Source organism: Balaenoptera physalus, assembly GCF_965194825.1.
Source record: "Balaenoptera physalus genome assembly, chromosome: 2".
Taxonomy (NCBI): domain Eukaryota; kingdom Metazoa; phylum Chordata; class Mammalia; order Artiodactyla; family Balaenopteridae; genus Balaenoptera; species Balaenoptera physalus.
Window position 1 is genome coordinate 15,329,407 of NC_138883.1, and position 18,165 is coordinate 15,347,571.

Here is an 18,165-nt window from a genome sequence, read left to right on the forward strand (position 1 = left end):
TTTCTTAAAAGGATGCTGGTTTATTCTAGCTTTTCTCAGATTTCTAAGTTTTGGTATTTCCCAGGGAAATCAAAACGGATTTTTTTTAGACACGAAAGTTTCATATTTGTATTTTATAAGTTATTATTTCTCGTTGTAAACCTTATGGCTATCATTCTGCATTTAAAACCTTTTAAAATATGGATTTCAAATTATTTTACAGGTATTGGTAAATCCTGTGAGAGAGGGGGCACTTAGAAAACTGAGTAGGAGGGGAAGTGACAGAGGAAGTCGTCGCTCCCAGTACTTGTGTTTACAGGCTCGTTCTCCAGAATTATGACTCAAGACATTTTCAACAACACTACAATGCAAGAAGTATCGAGTTCATTGGTGTTCAAAACAGTAATTTAAAAAATTCAGGTACCACTGCTATTTCTTAAGAAATTGGATCTGGCGTGTCATTTTACGATTTAAATTCTATGTTAAGCTTTGAGGTCACGTATACAAATAAGAAAATGTGCGCTTAGAAAGTCAGGTTTTATTCCCACTCAATGTCTGGTATAGTGAGCACTATGAAGCAGCTAGAAAACACACGCACACAAGGTATCAGGAAGAAAAAAAAAATGAGGTTAACATCCTAGTGTTGATTCTTCCACGCATAAGCGTAGCCCTGGCCGGGTACCGGGGCCTTGTGAGACAGGCGCTTCCCGGGCGAGACCTCCCAGCAGCAGGCGACGAGGGTGGCCCAGAGTCCCCCCGGGGCCTGAGCGGGACGCGGTCAGGGCGGCTGGGGTCGCTCGTCCTGGCCGAGGAGAGCGGTACTAGACGTTAGGTGAGAGCGAGAGCACGGGAACCGCTACCCGGCGGCGGTACCCAAGGAGCTCCCGACGCCTCCGTGCTCCCCCGCTGGGCGGGGCGGGGCTGGGCGGGGCGAGCGCGGGCGTTGGCTGCGACGGCGGCGAGGGGGCGGAGCCGCGCGAGGCCGCGCGCTCGCCGTTTTCCTGCGCTCGGGGGCGCGCTGCGCGGGTCCGCCGGGCTGTGGGACGAGGCCGCGGCGGGACGTGAACGCCGCAGGTGACCCGGGCGAGGAGCTGGGTGCCCGGGCGGTAGCGGAGGCGTGGAGGCGGGAGGCGGGCCCTCGCTCGGCTCGGCTCGGCTCAAGGCTTGGGCGCTGCGGGCTGAGGAGACAAGGCGACCGAGGTGGGCGAAGAGAGGGCGCGCGGCACCCTCTTGACGGCCGGCGGCGCCCGCGGCCCTCAGCATGTTCCGCGAGGCGAGGGTTTTCCTCCCGCCCGTGGGCTGAGGCGGCGCCGGCGGCGGCCAGGAGAAGCGACATGCACCTGCCAGGCGCGGCTTAGAGGACGCGGCAGGCGGCGAGTCCCGGCCGCCCGCGGGAGGGCTTGTTTCGCCCGGACGCCGCCGCCTCCCGTCTCCCGCCGCCGCCGCCGCGGGCCCGAGCGGAACGGCGGGGTGGGCGCCCCGACATGGCGGCCCGGAGCGCCCCGAGCTGCCACCTGCGGCTCGAGTGGGTGTACGGCTACCGCGGCCACCAGTGCCGCAACAACCTCTACTACACGGCGGCCAAGGAGATCGTGTACTTCGTGGCGGGCGTCGGCGTGGTGTACAGCCCGCGGGAACACCGGCAGAAGTTCTACCGGGGCCACAGCGACGACATCATCAGGTACGGAGGGGCGGGGGCGGCCGCCGTCCCCTTGAGACCCGCGCGCCGAGTTTGCACTTGCCGGTCCTTCTGGGTGCCCGTGACCCGCTCCTTCAGGGCGCATCGCCCGGGAGAGAAACCCGCAGCCATCTGGTCCCGAATCCGCCCTGTTAACACCGGAGAAAAGCTTTTCCCCATCTTCGCGTTCTAGAGTCTCTCCCTCTCGGTCGGTGCGGTGACACCAAGTCCGCCGATCCACTGGGCGCTCGGTTTTCTGGCTGTGTACCCTTCTTCTTCCATCAAATTTGTGAAATGTACAAAAGGTTATTTTGGTAGCATTTTACTCCTTTAAATCCCTTCGTTGATTTCTTATTCAACGAATTCTTAAAGCGCCCGAGGGAAGTCCTTTACCTAGTAGAGGACTGATAAAAGTCCCCTAAGCTCTAGGCTGGTCCTGGGGAGCGCGCCCAGGATGGCATCCTGGAGGGCTCTCATCTCTTGGCCATAATGATTAGTTGAGGTTTCACTGCCTGCTGTTATCAGCAGATGGAAAAGAAACCCTGGCAACCTTCAGGCAATTCATTGGACTTTAAAATGTGCACACCTATAGGCAGTTTGGGGATAGGTTTGATTCGAAGAAGGTGCTAAAAATAATTCTGATTTCCAGTTCTGTTTCCTTTTCAATAAAGCAATGCTAAATAAATTTACTTTTGTATTTTTAACTTAAGTCACAGTTTTGTCTTCATTTTAATTTTTTTGTAGGCGGCATCTTAAAGTTGGTCTCAGTGCTTGTTTACATTTCTTTAGTGAGGGGTGTATTTGAGATGTAATTTTCAATCAGTGTCTCAGCAGAACTTTTGTGGCAAATAAAGTTAAAAGCTGCAGAAATTATTCTAGGCCATTGATTATTGTCTCAAGCATAGCATATTTGTCGTTGATGGAGAATGTGTTTTAAAACATTTTGAGACTGTGTGTGTGTGTGTGGGCACGCACTCGCGCTTGCTTCTTCTGGGTTTTTTAAAAGAGATTCTATGATTGGACTTGGTTACTCAGTTTTATCCCCATGTCTATTTTCCACAGGATTTAAATTGTGCATTTCAAATCCAGTATCATGGTTTGATGTCTTGTAGGCAAAAAACTCTGGCACTTAAATTCTGTAAATAAAGAAGATCTTCTATTTTGCATGTCTGTACATTTATGCTCTGTAAGAGGGAAAAGGAGGCCTAGGACAAACAATAGGTAGGGCAAGATGGAGTAAAGATAAGGAGACCAGAAACTGAGATTGTGGAGTAGGAAATGAGACAGTGTTTTGGGTTCATTTGTTTGTTGTTATTCACCCCAAGAGTAGAATTTACCCCAGTTCTTTGTCTTTTTCCGTGATCCTTTCCAGTTTTTCTCTTCTTTTCCATGTGTTAGTTCTCTGACAGTTCAGGGGATAGTAGCCTTATATAGTTGAAGCAGCCATGACTGAAGCCCTCCTCCAGATATTTAGTCTCTTAGGTTCGATTCAGTAGGTGGGGTAGGTAAGTGTGAAGGATTTTGAGGTACACTTCTATTGTTTTTACTACTGGATAGTTGAGAGCAGTATGGTATGAAGATCTTCTGAAACTAGATATGATTTATTTGATGGGGTAAATGATGTTTTGTTTATTCTTCCAGCAGTAATTCGAAGCTATATTATGTCACACTGCTTGAATTTTTATAATTGTGTTTCAGTAAACTGTAAGGAGGTGATGCTTTTGCCTTCCTTTGGTATATACACATAGTTGCACAACCATATATGTAGTATCTCAAAGTGTTTCAAAAGTGAGATTACTCTAATTTTTGCCATAATTGGATACTTGCTTATGATTTTATGCAAAGGATTCACCCTTAAAATAATTTATAACGATAAAAAGTTTTCTTGAAAATTTCAATGGGGTAGTAAAATCTGAATATATAGCATCCTGAAATTGTGGCACAAATTTAGTACAGTACATAGACTATAACTTAGAAATCGCTCAAAGTGTTTTGAAAATTTTGTTTCAAATAATGGTAGAGATCAATCTTGTTTGTGAAATAGATCAGGAAAATGTTCAAAGCTTTCAAATTTGTTTCAGTTCAATGTTTGAAATACAAATATAGTTACTACTCCAGTAATTTTTTCAATTCTGTCACAGCAGAAAATGTAATATTCATAAATGTGATGGCATGGTGGAAAACTGTTGCTGTAATGTTAGCCTTATTAGTAAAAAGTATAGTTTTTATCATCTGTTTTGTTTTCATATTTGCTTGAAACTTAGGTAAAACATATTAATTGAATATAACTTAGTCTGAAGCTAAGACTATACCAGAATGAGCAAGTTGTTGTCTTTAGGTTTTGAAAGTGTGGGTGCCATATTGGTTGTAGACTAAATAATGATCAGTTGCTTACCAGTTCTGTCATCTTACTACATCTGGCATTGCCAATGGTGGTGCCACATGACTTTATCATTTTGTCTGTGTTGCGTGTAGTTGTCTTACTTCTTTTTATTAGGTATGTATATATATAGTAATTTGTCCTTTAGTTATATTCATTTCAGTATTACTGACCTATGTAGAAATTAGTTTCACTGTCAGAAATAACACAGGAATTTTAGAGTCACTTTTTCTTTCTTAATGGTTTTTTTTCCTGCATCCCAAGTTATATTGACAGAATTCTCTAGTTATTAAGTGTTTATTACAGGCTTAAGACTAAGTTATAAAATAGACTACTAGTAGTTTTAATATACGATGAACATCTGTAGCTTGGTCTATATTTTGAAACTTTTGCCAGCTGTCTTCCCAAAGGATACAATAGCTTTTAAAATTAATTTTTCTAGATACTACCCATCAACACATTTTTGACAAGTTTGTGCTTGAAATAGTGAATGTTATTGATAGTTTTCAAGTCATATATCACCAGTGAAGACCATTGATGGAATGTAGTTAGCTTGGTGCATTTTGTTACTACTTTTTTTTCCTTTAGACAAAATGAAAGGTGTAGTAGCTCTTCAATTGTGGTAGGTGGTGTTTTTAAGAAAGAAAACTGATTGAGCTTCATCATAATCTAGTAAAAGTGGTTTTTAACAGCTCTGTATTTATAGTATGGAAATTTCATTTATTCAACACAAGTCAAAATTGCCTTGAAAAAGCGTTTCAGAATGTAAGATGTCTCCATGGTGGATCAGTATTTTTTGTGTTTATGGGTTGAGGGTAGCAACTTTTTAAGGTCTGGCAGGAATTGCTGCAAACCTACTTGTTGTCTACTTAATGTTTCCAGATATATGGTCAATATTTCCCAAACTTGACTGATCAACAGAATCATTTAAGGAGCTTTTTGCCAGTTTCTAGCCTTTTCATCAAATGTGCTAAGCTAGAATCCTCTAGAGCTGGATCCCAGAAATTTGTTTTTCAAACAGTGCCCCAGATGATTCTGTTTAGAAAACACATTGCCAATCTGTATCCCAAAACATGCATGCATAGAATTCTTAAATAAGCAGTTTGAGAAATGGGTAGAAACCCTCCCCTCAAACCTGATACCAGAATTTTCTTAAGCATTGTGTAATATCTAGAAGCAATACTTCAGAAAGTATTAGATAACATACAGATTTAGTAAAATGTCCCTGTGTTTAAGTAACTAGAATTGGTGACCTGAACTTTCACAGACTATTTAATAATTCTGTTCTGTAAGATTTCACTTTATGTACTTGGATATCAAAATATTTATGGTTGTTTTTCAAATACTGCATAGTTTAAGAGATAAAATTAACATGTTTTCAGGCAAAGGTTGGAATTATCCAGAATAATAGTTCAAATTGTCATAAATGTACATTAAATGTATCTTTATTATTTATTTGGGGAAAATACAAATTTTAGGTTTGTGTTGTAATAACTATTTTCCTTTATTATTTTATACTGTCTAATATATAGATAACTAATAAAATATATTTGGATATAAATTAAGGAAAACATGGTAAATAAATAAATTCGTTGAAGCTATTAAGAAATAAGAATAGTTTCTTAGAAACTATTAAGAAATAAGAATAGTTTCTTAGAAACTATTAACTTACTGTTCTTTCAAGGTCTTTTTACTCATCAAAGAAATATTTATTGAACATCTTTGTGCAAGGATCTCAGCTTTAAGGTATTAGGAGTTTAAGAGACTATCAGTCAAGTAAAGAATCACTTAGAATACTATGTGTACTAGGGATAGCGGTATGTACATGGGCACATAACAGTTGCAGTGATGTTACCTAGTGAATAGAATACCTAAGCTGTCTGGATCTGTAAGGAAAACAGAGAAGTAGTCATCAGAAGAAATGAGTGAAGACATAGCATTTTGAGAAGAGATAACATCATATGCAATCGTCTTATGTTAAGAAAAGATATCTGAAAAAGTTGTTTGTACTCACTATCTTCAGTTCTTTTTCTCCCATTCAGTCTTAGCTCTATTCTATTTCACCCTAGCAACTCTTGTCAAGGTCACCAGTGACCTCCACAGTGCTATATCCAGTGGTCAATTCTCTGTTCTAATCTTATTTGATTTATCATCATCAATTGCCACAATTGGTTACACCCACCTTCTTATGAAACTTTTCTTTTTAAGATTTTTTTTTTAATGCGGACCATTTTTTAAATCTTTGTTGAATTTGTTGCAATATCGCTTCTGTTTTCTGTTTTGGTTTTTTGGCCCCGAGGCATGTGGGATCTTAGCTCCCTGACCAGGCGTTGAACCTGCACCCCCTGCATTGGAAAGCGAAGATGTAACCACTGGACTGCCAGGGAAGTCCCTTAAGACACTTTCTTAATTGGTGTCTGGGACACATCTTAGTGTAAAAATAGGTATTTCTTGCTTTACTTATTCTTTCAACAAATATTTATTGAGCACCTATTAGTATTTACCAGGGACTATTTTTAGCACTAGAGTTACAGTGGTGAACCAAGCAGGTGAAATTCCCAACCCTCATGGAACCTATATCTACTGGGGGGAGATAATAAACAAGGTAAATTTCATATTTATATACATATATAAATATGTATATAGTGTGTACATATACATGTTATCTATTATTTTTGTACATATAGTGTGTATATCTATCTATATCTATATAGTATGTAAGGGCTAAGAAAAAAACAGGAATGTGAGATAGAGACTACTGGGAAGAGTTTAGATAGGTGTTTGGATAGGGTAGCCAGGAACGCCTCACTGTAAAGTATAAATTTAACACTTGAGTAGAGACTTGGAGGTGAGGGAATGTGCTATATGGCTATCTGAGGGAAGGACATTTCAGTCAAAGGGACTGTCAAGTTCAAAAGCCCTGAAATGGAATGCCTCATGTGCTTGAGGAACAATATGAAAGAGTGGCTGGAGTGCAGTGAATTCACATGAAAGTAGTAAAGAAATGAGGTCTGATGAAGTACTGGTGGTGGGGGCAGATTGTGTACGACCTTACAGGCTTTTGAGAGGATTTTAGCCTTCCCATCTGAGGGAGATTAGAAGCCATTGGAGCAATTTAATCAAATTAGTGACATAATTTGAGTTAATGGTTTAACAAGGTCACTCTGGCTCCTATTTTGATGACAGACTGAGGGAGAGGGATAGGATGGAAGCAGAGAGACCACTTAGGGGACTGTTCTAAGACATATTGGTGGCTTGGACCAGAGTGGTTACAATGGAAGCAGTGAGAAAGGATTAGATATATTTTGAAGATAGAGGCAACATGATTTACTGATGGACCAGGTATAAATTGTGACAGAAAAGAAAGGTCAATGGTGATCACAGTTTTTGGCCAGAACACCTGAAAGAATAGAGTTGCCAATTACTGAATTAGCAAAGACTGTGGCAGAAGCAAATTTTCTGTTTTGGGAGAAAGGGAAGATCATGAGCTGTTTTAGAAGTGTTTTGTTTTAGATGCCAATAGACAACCAAGTGGGGTTGTACATTAGGCAGTTGAACATACATAATCCAGGGAAGCATTCTGGGCTTTGAGTGTTATCAGCATCTAGATAGTATTTAAAGCCATGAGCCTGGAAGAGACTACTGAAGGAGTGAGTATAGATAAAGAATCTGAAAAATGGATTCCCACGGCCCTCTAACATTTAAATATAGGGGAGATGAAAAAGAACTGACAAAAAATCGGCTAGAGGGTTTCCCTGGTGGCGCGGTGGTTGAGAGTCTGCCTGCCAATGCAGGGGACACGGGTTCGAGCCCTGGTCTGGGAAGATCCCACATGCCGCAGAGCAACTGGGCCTGTGAGCCACAATTGCTGAGCCTGCTCGTCTGGAGCCTGTGCTCTGCAACAAGAGAGGCCGCGATAGTGAGAGGCCCGCGCACTGCGATGAAGAGTGGCCCCCACTTGCCGCAACTAGAGAAAGCCCACGCACAGAAACGAAGACCCAACACAGCCATAAATAAATAAATAAATAAATAAATAAAAATTTAAAAAAAGAAAGGAAAAAAAAAAAGCCAGTCACAAAAGACCACATATCATGATTCCATTAAAAAAAAAAAAAAAAAAAAGTGGTTAGAGAGGCAGGAGGAAGACCAAGAGAGTGTGGGGTCATGGAAGTCAAGTAAAAAGAGTTTTTCAGGGAGAAGGAAGTGATCAGCTGTATCAAGTAAGGTGAGTAGAGCTTCACATTAGTGGAGATGTTGGCTGTTTTGCAATAATTACATTGTAATCACAAGACTGTCCAGGAGACTGTGTATGTTCAGGTGATCAGGGAACAAAGAAAGAAGTCATCAAAATGAGTCATGTCATTATTAGTATGCAAAACTGGCCTCCTTGAAGATTTGCTCCAGCAGCTTCTAGTTTGCTTGGTTATTTAAAAAATGGCACATGGCTGGCAGCTCTAGATCCCTGCTGTTCAAAGATGTGGTCCTTATACCAGCAACTTCAGCATCACTTGGTAGCTTGTTAGAAATGCAGGTCTCAAACCCTACCCCAGGCCTACTGGATTAGACTCTGAATTTTAACAACGTTCTCAGGTAATGTTTTGGGTTTAAAATATTAAAGTTGTGGGTTTTAATATCAAAGTTTGAAAAGCACACTCTCGATCAGTGGTTTTCAAAGTGTGGTCCTTTAACCAGCAGCATTAGCATCACCTGCTAATGCTAGCATTAGCACCTAACTAGGTGTTAGAAATGCAAATTCTTGAGCTTCACCCCAGACCAAATCAGAAAATCTAGATGGGGGCCCAGCAATCTACTTTAATCACCTACATGTGATATTGATGTATTCTAAAGTTTGAAAACCATTGCTCTAGATTCTTGATTTTCAACCCTGGCTGCATATTAGAATCACTTGGAGAGTTAAAGCAAACAATAAAACCACCAACGGCTGAGTCTCATCCCTAGAAATTACAATTTAATTTATTTAGGGCGGGTCTCAGGTATAGTTTCTTTGTTGCTGTTTACTTCTGTTTTTAAGCTTCCTAGCTGATTCCAATAAGCAGCCAGTGTGGAAAACCACTGCTCTAGATATAGAAGTAATCCATGGTAGTGGGCTGGGAAGTCAAACTCAAAAAACTCAGGGCCTGCCCAAATTTATTCATTTACTATTATGCATTATATCACAATATTGATCATTTGCCAAGTATTGAGACCCCTTTAAAAATTTGGGCCTATTACCTAAGGTCCATTTGGAGATTTTTTATCAAAAAAGCAACCCTTTGTATTGTTTTCCATTAGTGGATCTGCCCAGTGTCATCAGTGGCTGAAAACATGAAAAGACAGATAACTTGCATCATCAGTCCAGAAAAATGCTTACTCATTGGGGACTTGGAAGGTTCACTTAATGGGCAAAATTATGTGCATCCTGGATGGTACCAACTGAGGTGTAACCCCATGCCCCAGGTGTTGATTTCAGCAGACTCATGGATCAGTTGTAGTGGGTTTGGGTCAATGATTTGGACCATGGAAAGCCCAAGATTGTCCATTAATAAATTTCCATTTTGGAGCCAGGATCTGCAGTCAGAAATAGACCAAATATCCAATATGTTAATATTTGAAGAAGCATCTAAATGCCACTCAGAAGGACAGATCATCCCCCCTCTATGAAATTCTAAAGTGGACATATTCACAAGGACAGTCAAAATAGCACCCTAGATTCATGTCCAACGAGGGCAAGGTAGCTGAGACTGCATGTTGCCACTGACAGCTGACTGGCTTCTCTTTAGGCCAGCAAGTGTCCTCCATTGTGTCTTCAGTATGAATCAGTATTCTGAAACAGTATAAGGACTGGCAAGGGGTTACACCTAGCCAGTGTGAACAAGCTGCTTTGGCTGCAGTGGTATCTATTCTAATTATAAGGTGGCACATGGTATCACCATATTGGCCAAAGACAGCAAGAACTTGTCTGAAAGCGTTAATAGCTCCTGGATTTCCTGTCTACAATATCACCCACTGTTGATTAATGTAATTTTAAAAGGTATTGGATTATTAAAAGATCAAGGGAAATATATTGCCCACCTTACAACGCTGGCATGCATATCCATCTGAATTAGTAAGCATGGCGGAAAAATACTAAAAAATTCTTGGAATGAGGGGATAGGCAATGGGACTGAAGATGGACATTGGACCCTGGATCTAGCTGTTTTTGAGACCACAGGCAGGCTCAATTAATCATAACACCACTAAATTCTAAAAAATGTTTTGTTTTGGGATGGGTGGCTCAATGCTGGATTGGCTAATAAGAGGTTGTGATGGTAGGAGGTGTGAACTCATTTCACTCTAAAAGTTACCTTGTTCTTCACAATCAGGGAGAGATACCTGATTTTACTTTAATACAGAGGCTGGGGATATAGAGACAAAGCAAAGAGGTTGGATGTGAGGTGAGGATTCTGGATTGTATCATTGCCAAGGTATAGATGGGTGTTCAGCCTCTTAATGGAGCCCAAGAAAGGGAGAGGTCATAGTCATGGGTGCTGGAAACATGGAATGTGTGGCAGAACAGGAGGACCAAATTGAACTTAAAGGCCCAGAAATAAATTTTTGTTAAGAGAAGTGTATATAACCTGTTCCTCAAATCAGTTAGAAGAACTGAGACGCACGGTTGCCATAGGTCTCTTTGTTGAGGAAATCCTGCTGCTCTTTCTGTTCCTGGGAATCACGTACCTATTTCACCTCCCAACCAAAGAGGACATTCATTCTTTATCTTTTTTTCATTACTGTGAGAGGACTTTCTTTCCTGGTCAGGAGGAATACAGTACTAGACACTACCGCCTCTGGTGTGGAAGCTCACATTACATATTCATTTCAATCTATGGAGAGTAATGACAATTGCCACAGGCAGTTACTCCTAAGAATTTTGCAATTTTTACTCAGTATGATGTTGCTTGTGATAATATTAAATTAGCCACAAGATGATGATGTAACCAGGTCTAACCACCTCAGTGTCCATATTTTTACAGATATTAAGGTTGATCAGGAAGCAGGGCATAATTCCCAATTAGGAGTGGAAAGTAGAAGGCTATTTTAAGTCTTAGAACAGAGGTGATAACTAATTACAGAGTCCACAGACTGGTCATCATTACCTGGTTGCAGTGTGACTTTTCTAATTATTAGTTAACCCGTGGACAATGTGTATAACACACAAAGCACCACAGAGGGTGGCACTACTAACATGGTAAGAAGTTTTACCTGGAGTCTGGGTATTAGATTTAGATTGCAAGTTGACATGCACCTGCAAAAGACAATTTTTGCAGCATACAAAGAGACTATGTAGGAGTCTGAAATTGACATAATAGGGAATATGAGAGGTTTGGTAGGCCCCCTCTTAGAGGGTGGTTATTATATTTTAAAAATTATTGATACATATTTAGATTAGAAAATAGAAAAAGTAGAAAAATATTTACCCACAGTCTTGTAATCTAGAGATATTACTATTGTGTTTTAGATTATTTCTTTTGAACTCTTTATGATACATGTATCTTAAGACTTTAAGACTATTTTTTTAGAGCAGTTTTAGGTTTACAGCAAAATTGAGAGGAAGGTACAGATTTCCTATATTCTGCTGCCCCCACACATGCATTGCCTCCCCCATTATCAACATCATTCACCAGAATGGTACATTTTATCCAAAGATGAACCTATATTGACACATCATAATCACTCAAAGTTTATAGTTTACCTTAGGGTTCACTCTTGGTGTTGTACATTCTATGGGATTGAACAAATGTTTAATGACATATATCCATCATTATCATATCATACAGAGTATTTTCACTGCCCTAAAAATCCTCTGCGCTGCCTGTTCTCATACTGCCCCTCCCTGCAACAACTGATGTTTTTTTTCCTTTTTTTAATTGGAGTGTAATTGCTTTACAATGTTGTATTAGTTTCTGCTCTACACTGAAGTGAATCAGCTATATGTATACATATATCCCCTGCCTCTTGGACCTCCCTCCCACCCCCGCATTCCACCTATCTAGGTCATCACAGAGCACTGAGCAGAGCTTCCTGTGCTTTATAGCAGGTTCCTACTAGCTATCTATTTTACGCACAGTAGTGTATATAATTACTGACTCTGTAGTTTTGCCTCTTCCAGAATGTCATATGGTTGGAGTCATATAGTATGTAGCCTTTTCAGATGGCCTTCTCTCACTTAGTAATATGTATTTATGGTTCCTCCATGCCTTTTCGTGGCTTGCTAGCTCATTTCTTTAGTGCTGAATAATATTGTATTGTCTGGATTGACAATTGTCTTTGACATTGTCTTTCACAGAGCAGAAGTTTTTTATTTTAATGAAGTCCAGCTTATCAGTTGTTTCTTTCATGGATCCTGTGTTTGATGTTATAATTAAAAAGGCATCACCAAAAGCAAGGTCATCTACGTTTTCTCCTATGTTTTCCAGGAATTTTATAGTTTTACATTTAGGTCTCTGATTCATTTTGAGTTAATTTTTGTGAAAGGTATAAGGTCTCTGTCTAGATTCACTTTTTACATGTAGATGTCCAGTTGTTCCAGCACTATTTGTTGAAGGAGACTATCTTTGCTCTGGTGTATTGCCTTTGCTCCTTTGTCAAAGATCAGTTGATTATATTTATAGGGGTTTATTTCTGGGCTCTGTATTCTGTTCCATTGATATATTTTGTCTACTCTTTTGCAAATACCATATTGTCTTTTTTTTTCCTTCTAATTTTATTAAGTTTTATTTATCTTATAAGTGGAAGTTTGTGTCTTTTGATCACCTTCATCCAATTCCCCCCCCACCCCACCCCCCGCCTCTGGTAACCAGAAATTTGATCTCTTTTTCTGTGAGTTTGTTTGTTTTTGAAGTATAATTGACCTGCAATACTATGTTAGTTCCTATTACACAACATAGTGATTTGATATTTCTATACATTTCAGAATGATCACCGTGATAAGTCTAGTTAATATGTGTCACCATACAAAGATACTACATAGTTATTGACTATATTCCCCACACTGTACATAGCATTCTATGCATGTGTGTGTGCACGCATGTGTGTATGTATGATTACTTGAAGTTACTGATCTCTTAAGTTCAAACTCATTTTAACAAACCTGCATTTTAACCCTCCCCCCACATGTTTACTGTTTTTGACATCATATTTTACATCTTTTGTTTTATATCTTTTGTGTATCCCTTAACTACTTACTGCAGATATAGATGATTTTGACTTTTGACTTTTAATCTTCTTACTATGGCTGATTTACTACCTTTACTGTATATTTGTCTTTACCAGTGAGATTTTTTCCTTTCACAATTTCCATGTTTCTAGCTGTAGCCTTTTCTTTCTCACTTAGAGTTGTCCCTTTAACATTTCTTGTAAAGCTGGTTTAGTGGTGCGGAACTCTTTTAGCTTTTGCTTGTCCATAAAACTTTTGGTCTCTCCATAAAATCTGAATGCAAGCTTTACCAGGTCGAGTATTCTTGGTTGTAGATTTATCCCTTTCATCACTTTAAATATATCATGCCACTCTCTCCTGGCCTACAGAGTTTCTGCTGAAAGGTCGGCTGATAGCCTTATGGGAGTTCCCTTGTACATAATTTGCTACTTTTCCCATGCTTCTTTTAACATTCTCTATCTTTAATTTTTATGTCTTGGTGTGGTCCTCTTTGGGTTGATTCTCTGTGGGACTCTCTGTGCTTCCTGGACCTGGATGTCTGTTTCCTTCTCAAGGTTAGGGAAGTTTTCAACTATTATATCTTCAAATATGTTCCCTGCCACTTTCTCTCTTCTCCTTCTGGGACCCCTGTAATTCAAGTGTTGGTATGCTTGATGTCTCAGAGGTCTCTTAAGCTGTCCTCATTTCTTTTTATTCTTTCTTCTGTTCAGCTTAAGTGATTTCCACTACTTTGTCTGCCAGCTCACAGATCCATTCCACTGTATCATTTAATCTACTGTTGATTCCTTTGAGTGTATTTTTCCATTTCAGTTACTGTATTCTTCAGCTCTGCTTGGTTTTTCTTTATATTTTTAAACTCTTTGTTAGAAACTTATAACTTCTCACTCTGTTCACCCAGTCTTCTCCCAAGTTCTTTGAACATTTTTTTACAGTCACTACTTTGAACTCTGTATAAAGTAAATTGCCTATGTCCCGTCACTTAGTTCTTCTGCACCCCAACAGCACAATCCCCCCTGGTCACCAGAGCTGTATGCTGTAGGGGTGCCTGCTGTGTGGGCTGTGTGGGTCCTTGTCTTGTGGCACGCTGACTACTATGGGAGTCTGGTAGGTGTGGCTGGCCCACACTCCAGTTAGTTGCCAGGCACTGCCTTGTGTAGAGGATGCTGGCCACTGGTGGGCAGGGCTGGGTCATGAGGCTGCTGACTGTGGCCTGGTGGTCCTGGGGCTAGTGCTAGCTCACTGGTGGTTGGAGCTGGGTTCTGGAGTGGGTACGGTGCTGGGGTCTTCCAGATATAGTGTTGGCCTGCAGGTAGGTGGGGCCAGTTCCAGACATAGCTGGCTGCAGGGTCTGGGGTGTCCCAAAGCTTGTGTTGGCCCACTGGTGAGAGGAGCTAGATCCTGGGGCAGCTGGCTGAGGGGTCCAGAGTGTCTTGGAGCTGGTATCAGTCAGCTGGTGGCAAGGCTAGGTCCTGGGGTCTCTGGATGCAAGGCCTAGGGGTTGCAGAGCTGGTGTCGGCCTGCTGGTGGGTGGGGCAGAGGCCCAGGGGATTCCACGGCTAGTGCCTGTTCACTGGTGGGCAGAGCTGGGGGTCCCAGAGTTTGTGTTTCTGCCCACTGGTGGCTGGGGCCGGGGCCCAGGGTATCCTGGGACTGTTGCCTATCCTCCAGTGGGTAAGGCTGGTTCTGGGGCTAGTGCTGCCCACTGGTGTGCATGGCCGGGTCCCGGGCCCTCTGGTGAACAGGGTTGGGTCCCAGGGTGACTGTGGCTTACGGGACCTTAAGGCAGCAAGCCTGCTGGTGGATGGGACTGTGTCTCCTCTCAGCTAGTTACTTGGCCTGAGGCATTCCAGTACTGGTGCTGAAAGGCTAGTGGGTAGAGTTGGGTCCTGGCACTAATAAGCTAGAAGGAGGGTTCAGAAACGGCGTTTGCCAGCACCAGTGTCCGTGTAGTAGAACAAGCTCCCCCAAATGACTGCTACCTGTGTCTTGTCCCCAGGATAAGCTCCAGTTGCCTTCTGCCTCTCTGGGAGGCTCTCCAAGATCAGTAGGTCAATCTGACCCAGGCTTCTTTCAAATTATTGTTTGTGCCCTGGGTCCTCCTGAAGTGTGTGCGATTTTGTATGTGCCCTTTAAGAGTGGAGTCTCTTCCCACAGCCCTCTGGCTCTCCCAAAAGTAAGCCTCACTAGCCTTCAAAGCCAACGTTCTGGGGGCTCATCTTCCCAGTGCAGAAGCCCTTAGGCTGGGGAGCCTGATATGGCGCTCAGACCACTGGCTCCTTGGGCTGAACCTCTACTGTTGTAATTATCCTCCTGTTTGTGGGTCATCCACCTGGGAGTGTGGATCTTGACTATGCCACATCTCCACCCTTCCTACTCATCTCGTTGTGGTTCCTTCATTATATATTTAGTTGTAGAAGATCTTTTCTGCTAGTATTCCAGTTTTTCTTATCAATAGTTTCTGCGTAAATAGTTGTAATTTTGGTGTGCCATGGGAGGAGGTGAGCTCAGGGTCTCCTGACTCTGCCATCTTGGCCACTCCCCCAGTACCATACTGTCTTGATTACTATAGCTTCATAGTAAGTCTTGAAGTTGGGTAGTGTCAAGTCTTCCAACTTTGTTCTTCCTCTTCAATATTGTGTTGGCTTTTCTGGGTCTTTTGCCTCTCCATGTCAACTTCAGAATCAGTTTGTTGATATCCATAAAATAACTTGCTGGGATTTTGATTGAGACTGCATTGTTGGTTCACAACCTCAGGAGTTCCCTGAGTGAAATTCTAAATGAGCCCCCATACATAGAGGGCAAGGAGGGACTGAAGAAAGGCAGACCACTCCAGATTGGAAGGTGGCAGTTTTAATAAACAAGGGAACTTACATACAAGGCATGTCTTGGGCAGCTGCATGACAAGTAGATCTCTGTACCCACCCACCAGAATCTTAAGCATTTATCTAGAGACCTTAATGGGGTTCAGTCATGTTTATAGTCCAGATGGTCTCAATAGCACATTACTTTCTCAAGGCTGTGTCCTTGAAGTGGCTCCTTGTATGAGAACAGTGGGCAGAATGAACATCCCACGGAGAGGGTAAGGAGCCTCTGATTGCCTAGGTCCATTTCTCAGGTCAACCAGTGGTCATGTCCTCTCAATGACCTCCTCCAACATGCAGATAAGTTGGGAAGAACTGAGATCTTGGAAGTACTGAGTCTTCCTATCCATGAACATAGAATATCTCTTCATTTATTTGGTTCTTCTTTGACTTCATTCATCAGAGTTTTGTGGTTTTCCTCATATAGGTTTTGTATCTATTTTGTTAGATTTATACCTAAGTATTTCAATTTTTGGTGCTAATGTAATGGTGTTGCATTTTTAAACATTTGTTTATTTTTTATATAGCAGGATCTTATTAGTTATCTGCTTCATACATATTAGTGTATATATATCAATCCCAGTCTCACAATTCATCCCACCACTATGACCACCACCACCTCCACTTCCCCCCCTTGGTGTCCATACGTTTGTCCTCTACATCTGTGCCTCTATTTCTGCCTTGCAAACTGGTTCATCTGTACCATTTTTCTAGATTCCACACATATGCGTTAATATACGATATTCGTTTTTCTCTTTCTGACTTACTTCACTCTGTATGACAGTCTCTAGGTCCATCCACGTATCTACAAATGACTCAGTTTTGTTCCTTTTTATGGCTGAGTAATACTCCATTGTATATATGTACCACATCTTCTTTATCCATTCGTCTGTTGATGAGCATTTAGGTTGCTTCTATGACCTGACTATTGTAAATAGTGCTGCAGTGAACATTGGGGTGCATGTGTCTTTTTGAATTATGGTTTTCTCTGGGTATATGCCCAGTAGTGGGATTGCTGGGTCATATGGTAATTCTATTTTTAGTTTTTTAAGGAACCTCCATACTGTTCTCCATAGTGGCTGTATCAATTTACATTCCCACAAACACTGCAAGAGGGTTCCCTTTCCTTCACACCCTCTCCAGCAGTTGTTTGTAGATTTTCTGATGATGCCCATTCTAACCGGTGTGAGTTGATACCTCATTGTAGTTTTGATTTGCATTTCTCTAATAATTAGTGATGTTGAGCAGCTTTTCATGTGCCTCTTGGCCATCTGTATGTCTTCTTTGGAAAGATGTCTATTTAGGTCTTCCGCCCATTTTTGGATTGGGTTGTTTGTGTTCTAATATTGAGCTGCATGAGCTGTTTACATATTTTGGAGATTAATCCTTTGTCCGTTGATTCGTTTGCAAATATTTTCTCCCATTCTGAGGGTTGTCTTTTCGTCTTGTTTATGGTTTCCTTTGCTGTGCAAAAGCTTTTAAGTTTCATTAAGTCCCATTTGTTTGTTTGTTTTTATTTCCATTACTCTAGGAGGTGGGTCAAAAAAGATCTTGCTGTGATTTATGTCAAAGAGTGTTCTTCCTATGTTTTCCTCAAAGAATTTTATAGTGTCTCGTCTTAACATTTAGGTCTTTAATCCATTTTGAGTTTATTTTTGTGTATGGTGTTAAGGAGTGTTCTGATTTCATTCTTTTACATGTAGCTGTCCAGTTTTCCCAGCACCGCCTATTGAAGAGACTGTCTTTTCTCCATTGTAACTCCTTGCCTCCTTTGTCATAGATTAGTTGACCATATGTGCGTGGGTTTACCTCTGGGCTTTCTATCCTGTTTCATTGATCTATGTTTCTATTTTTGTTCCAGTACCATACTGTCTTGATTACTGTAGATTTGTAGTATAGCCTGAAATCAGGGAGTCTGATTCCTCAAGCTCTTTTTTTTCCCTCAAGATTGCTTTTGCTATTTGGGGTCTTTTGTTGTCTCCATACAAATTTTAAGATTTTTTGCTCTAGTTCTGTAAAAAATGCCATTGGTAATTTGATAGGGATTGCATTGAATCTGTAGATTGCTTTG

The 18,165-nt window shown here is 41.4% G+C and overlaps 1 protein-coding gene across 14 annotated transcripts in view; it reads left to right on the forward strand.

Annotated features, from left to right (window-relative positions):
* The first annotated feature begins 1,006 nt into the window (after nt 1-1,006).
* The window catches only part of EML5 (EMAP like 5), a 166,668-nt gene continuing 149,509 nt past the window's right edge, over nt 1,007-18,165 (forward strand). For all 14 annotated transcript variants that reach the window (XR_014260948.1, XR_014260949.1, XR_014260950.1 and 11 more), the window contains exon 1: nt 1,007-1,660. Coding sequence is in view for 11 of the 14 variants with exons in the window: in XM_082451170.1 (XP_082307296.1) it covers nt 1,464-1,660 (197 nt within the window). In the remaining 3 variants the exon portion in view is untranslated. The remainder of the gene's footprint in view (nt 1,661-18,165) is intronic.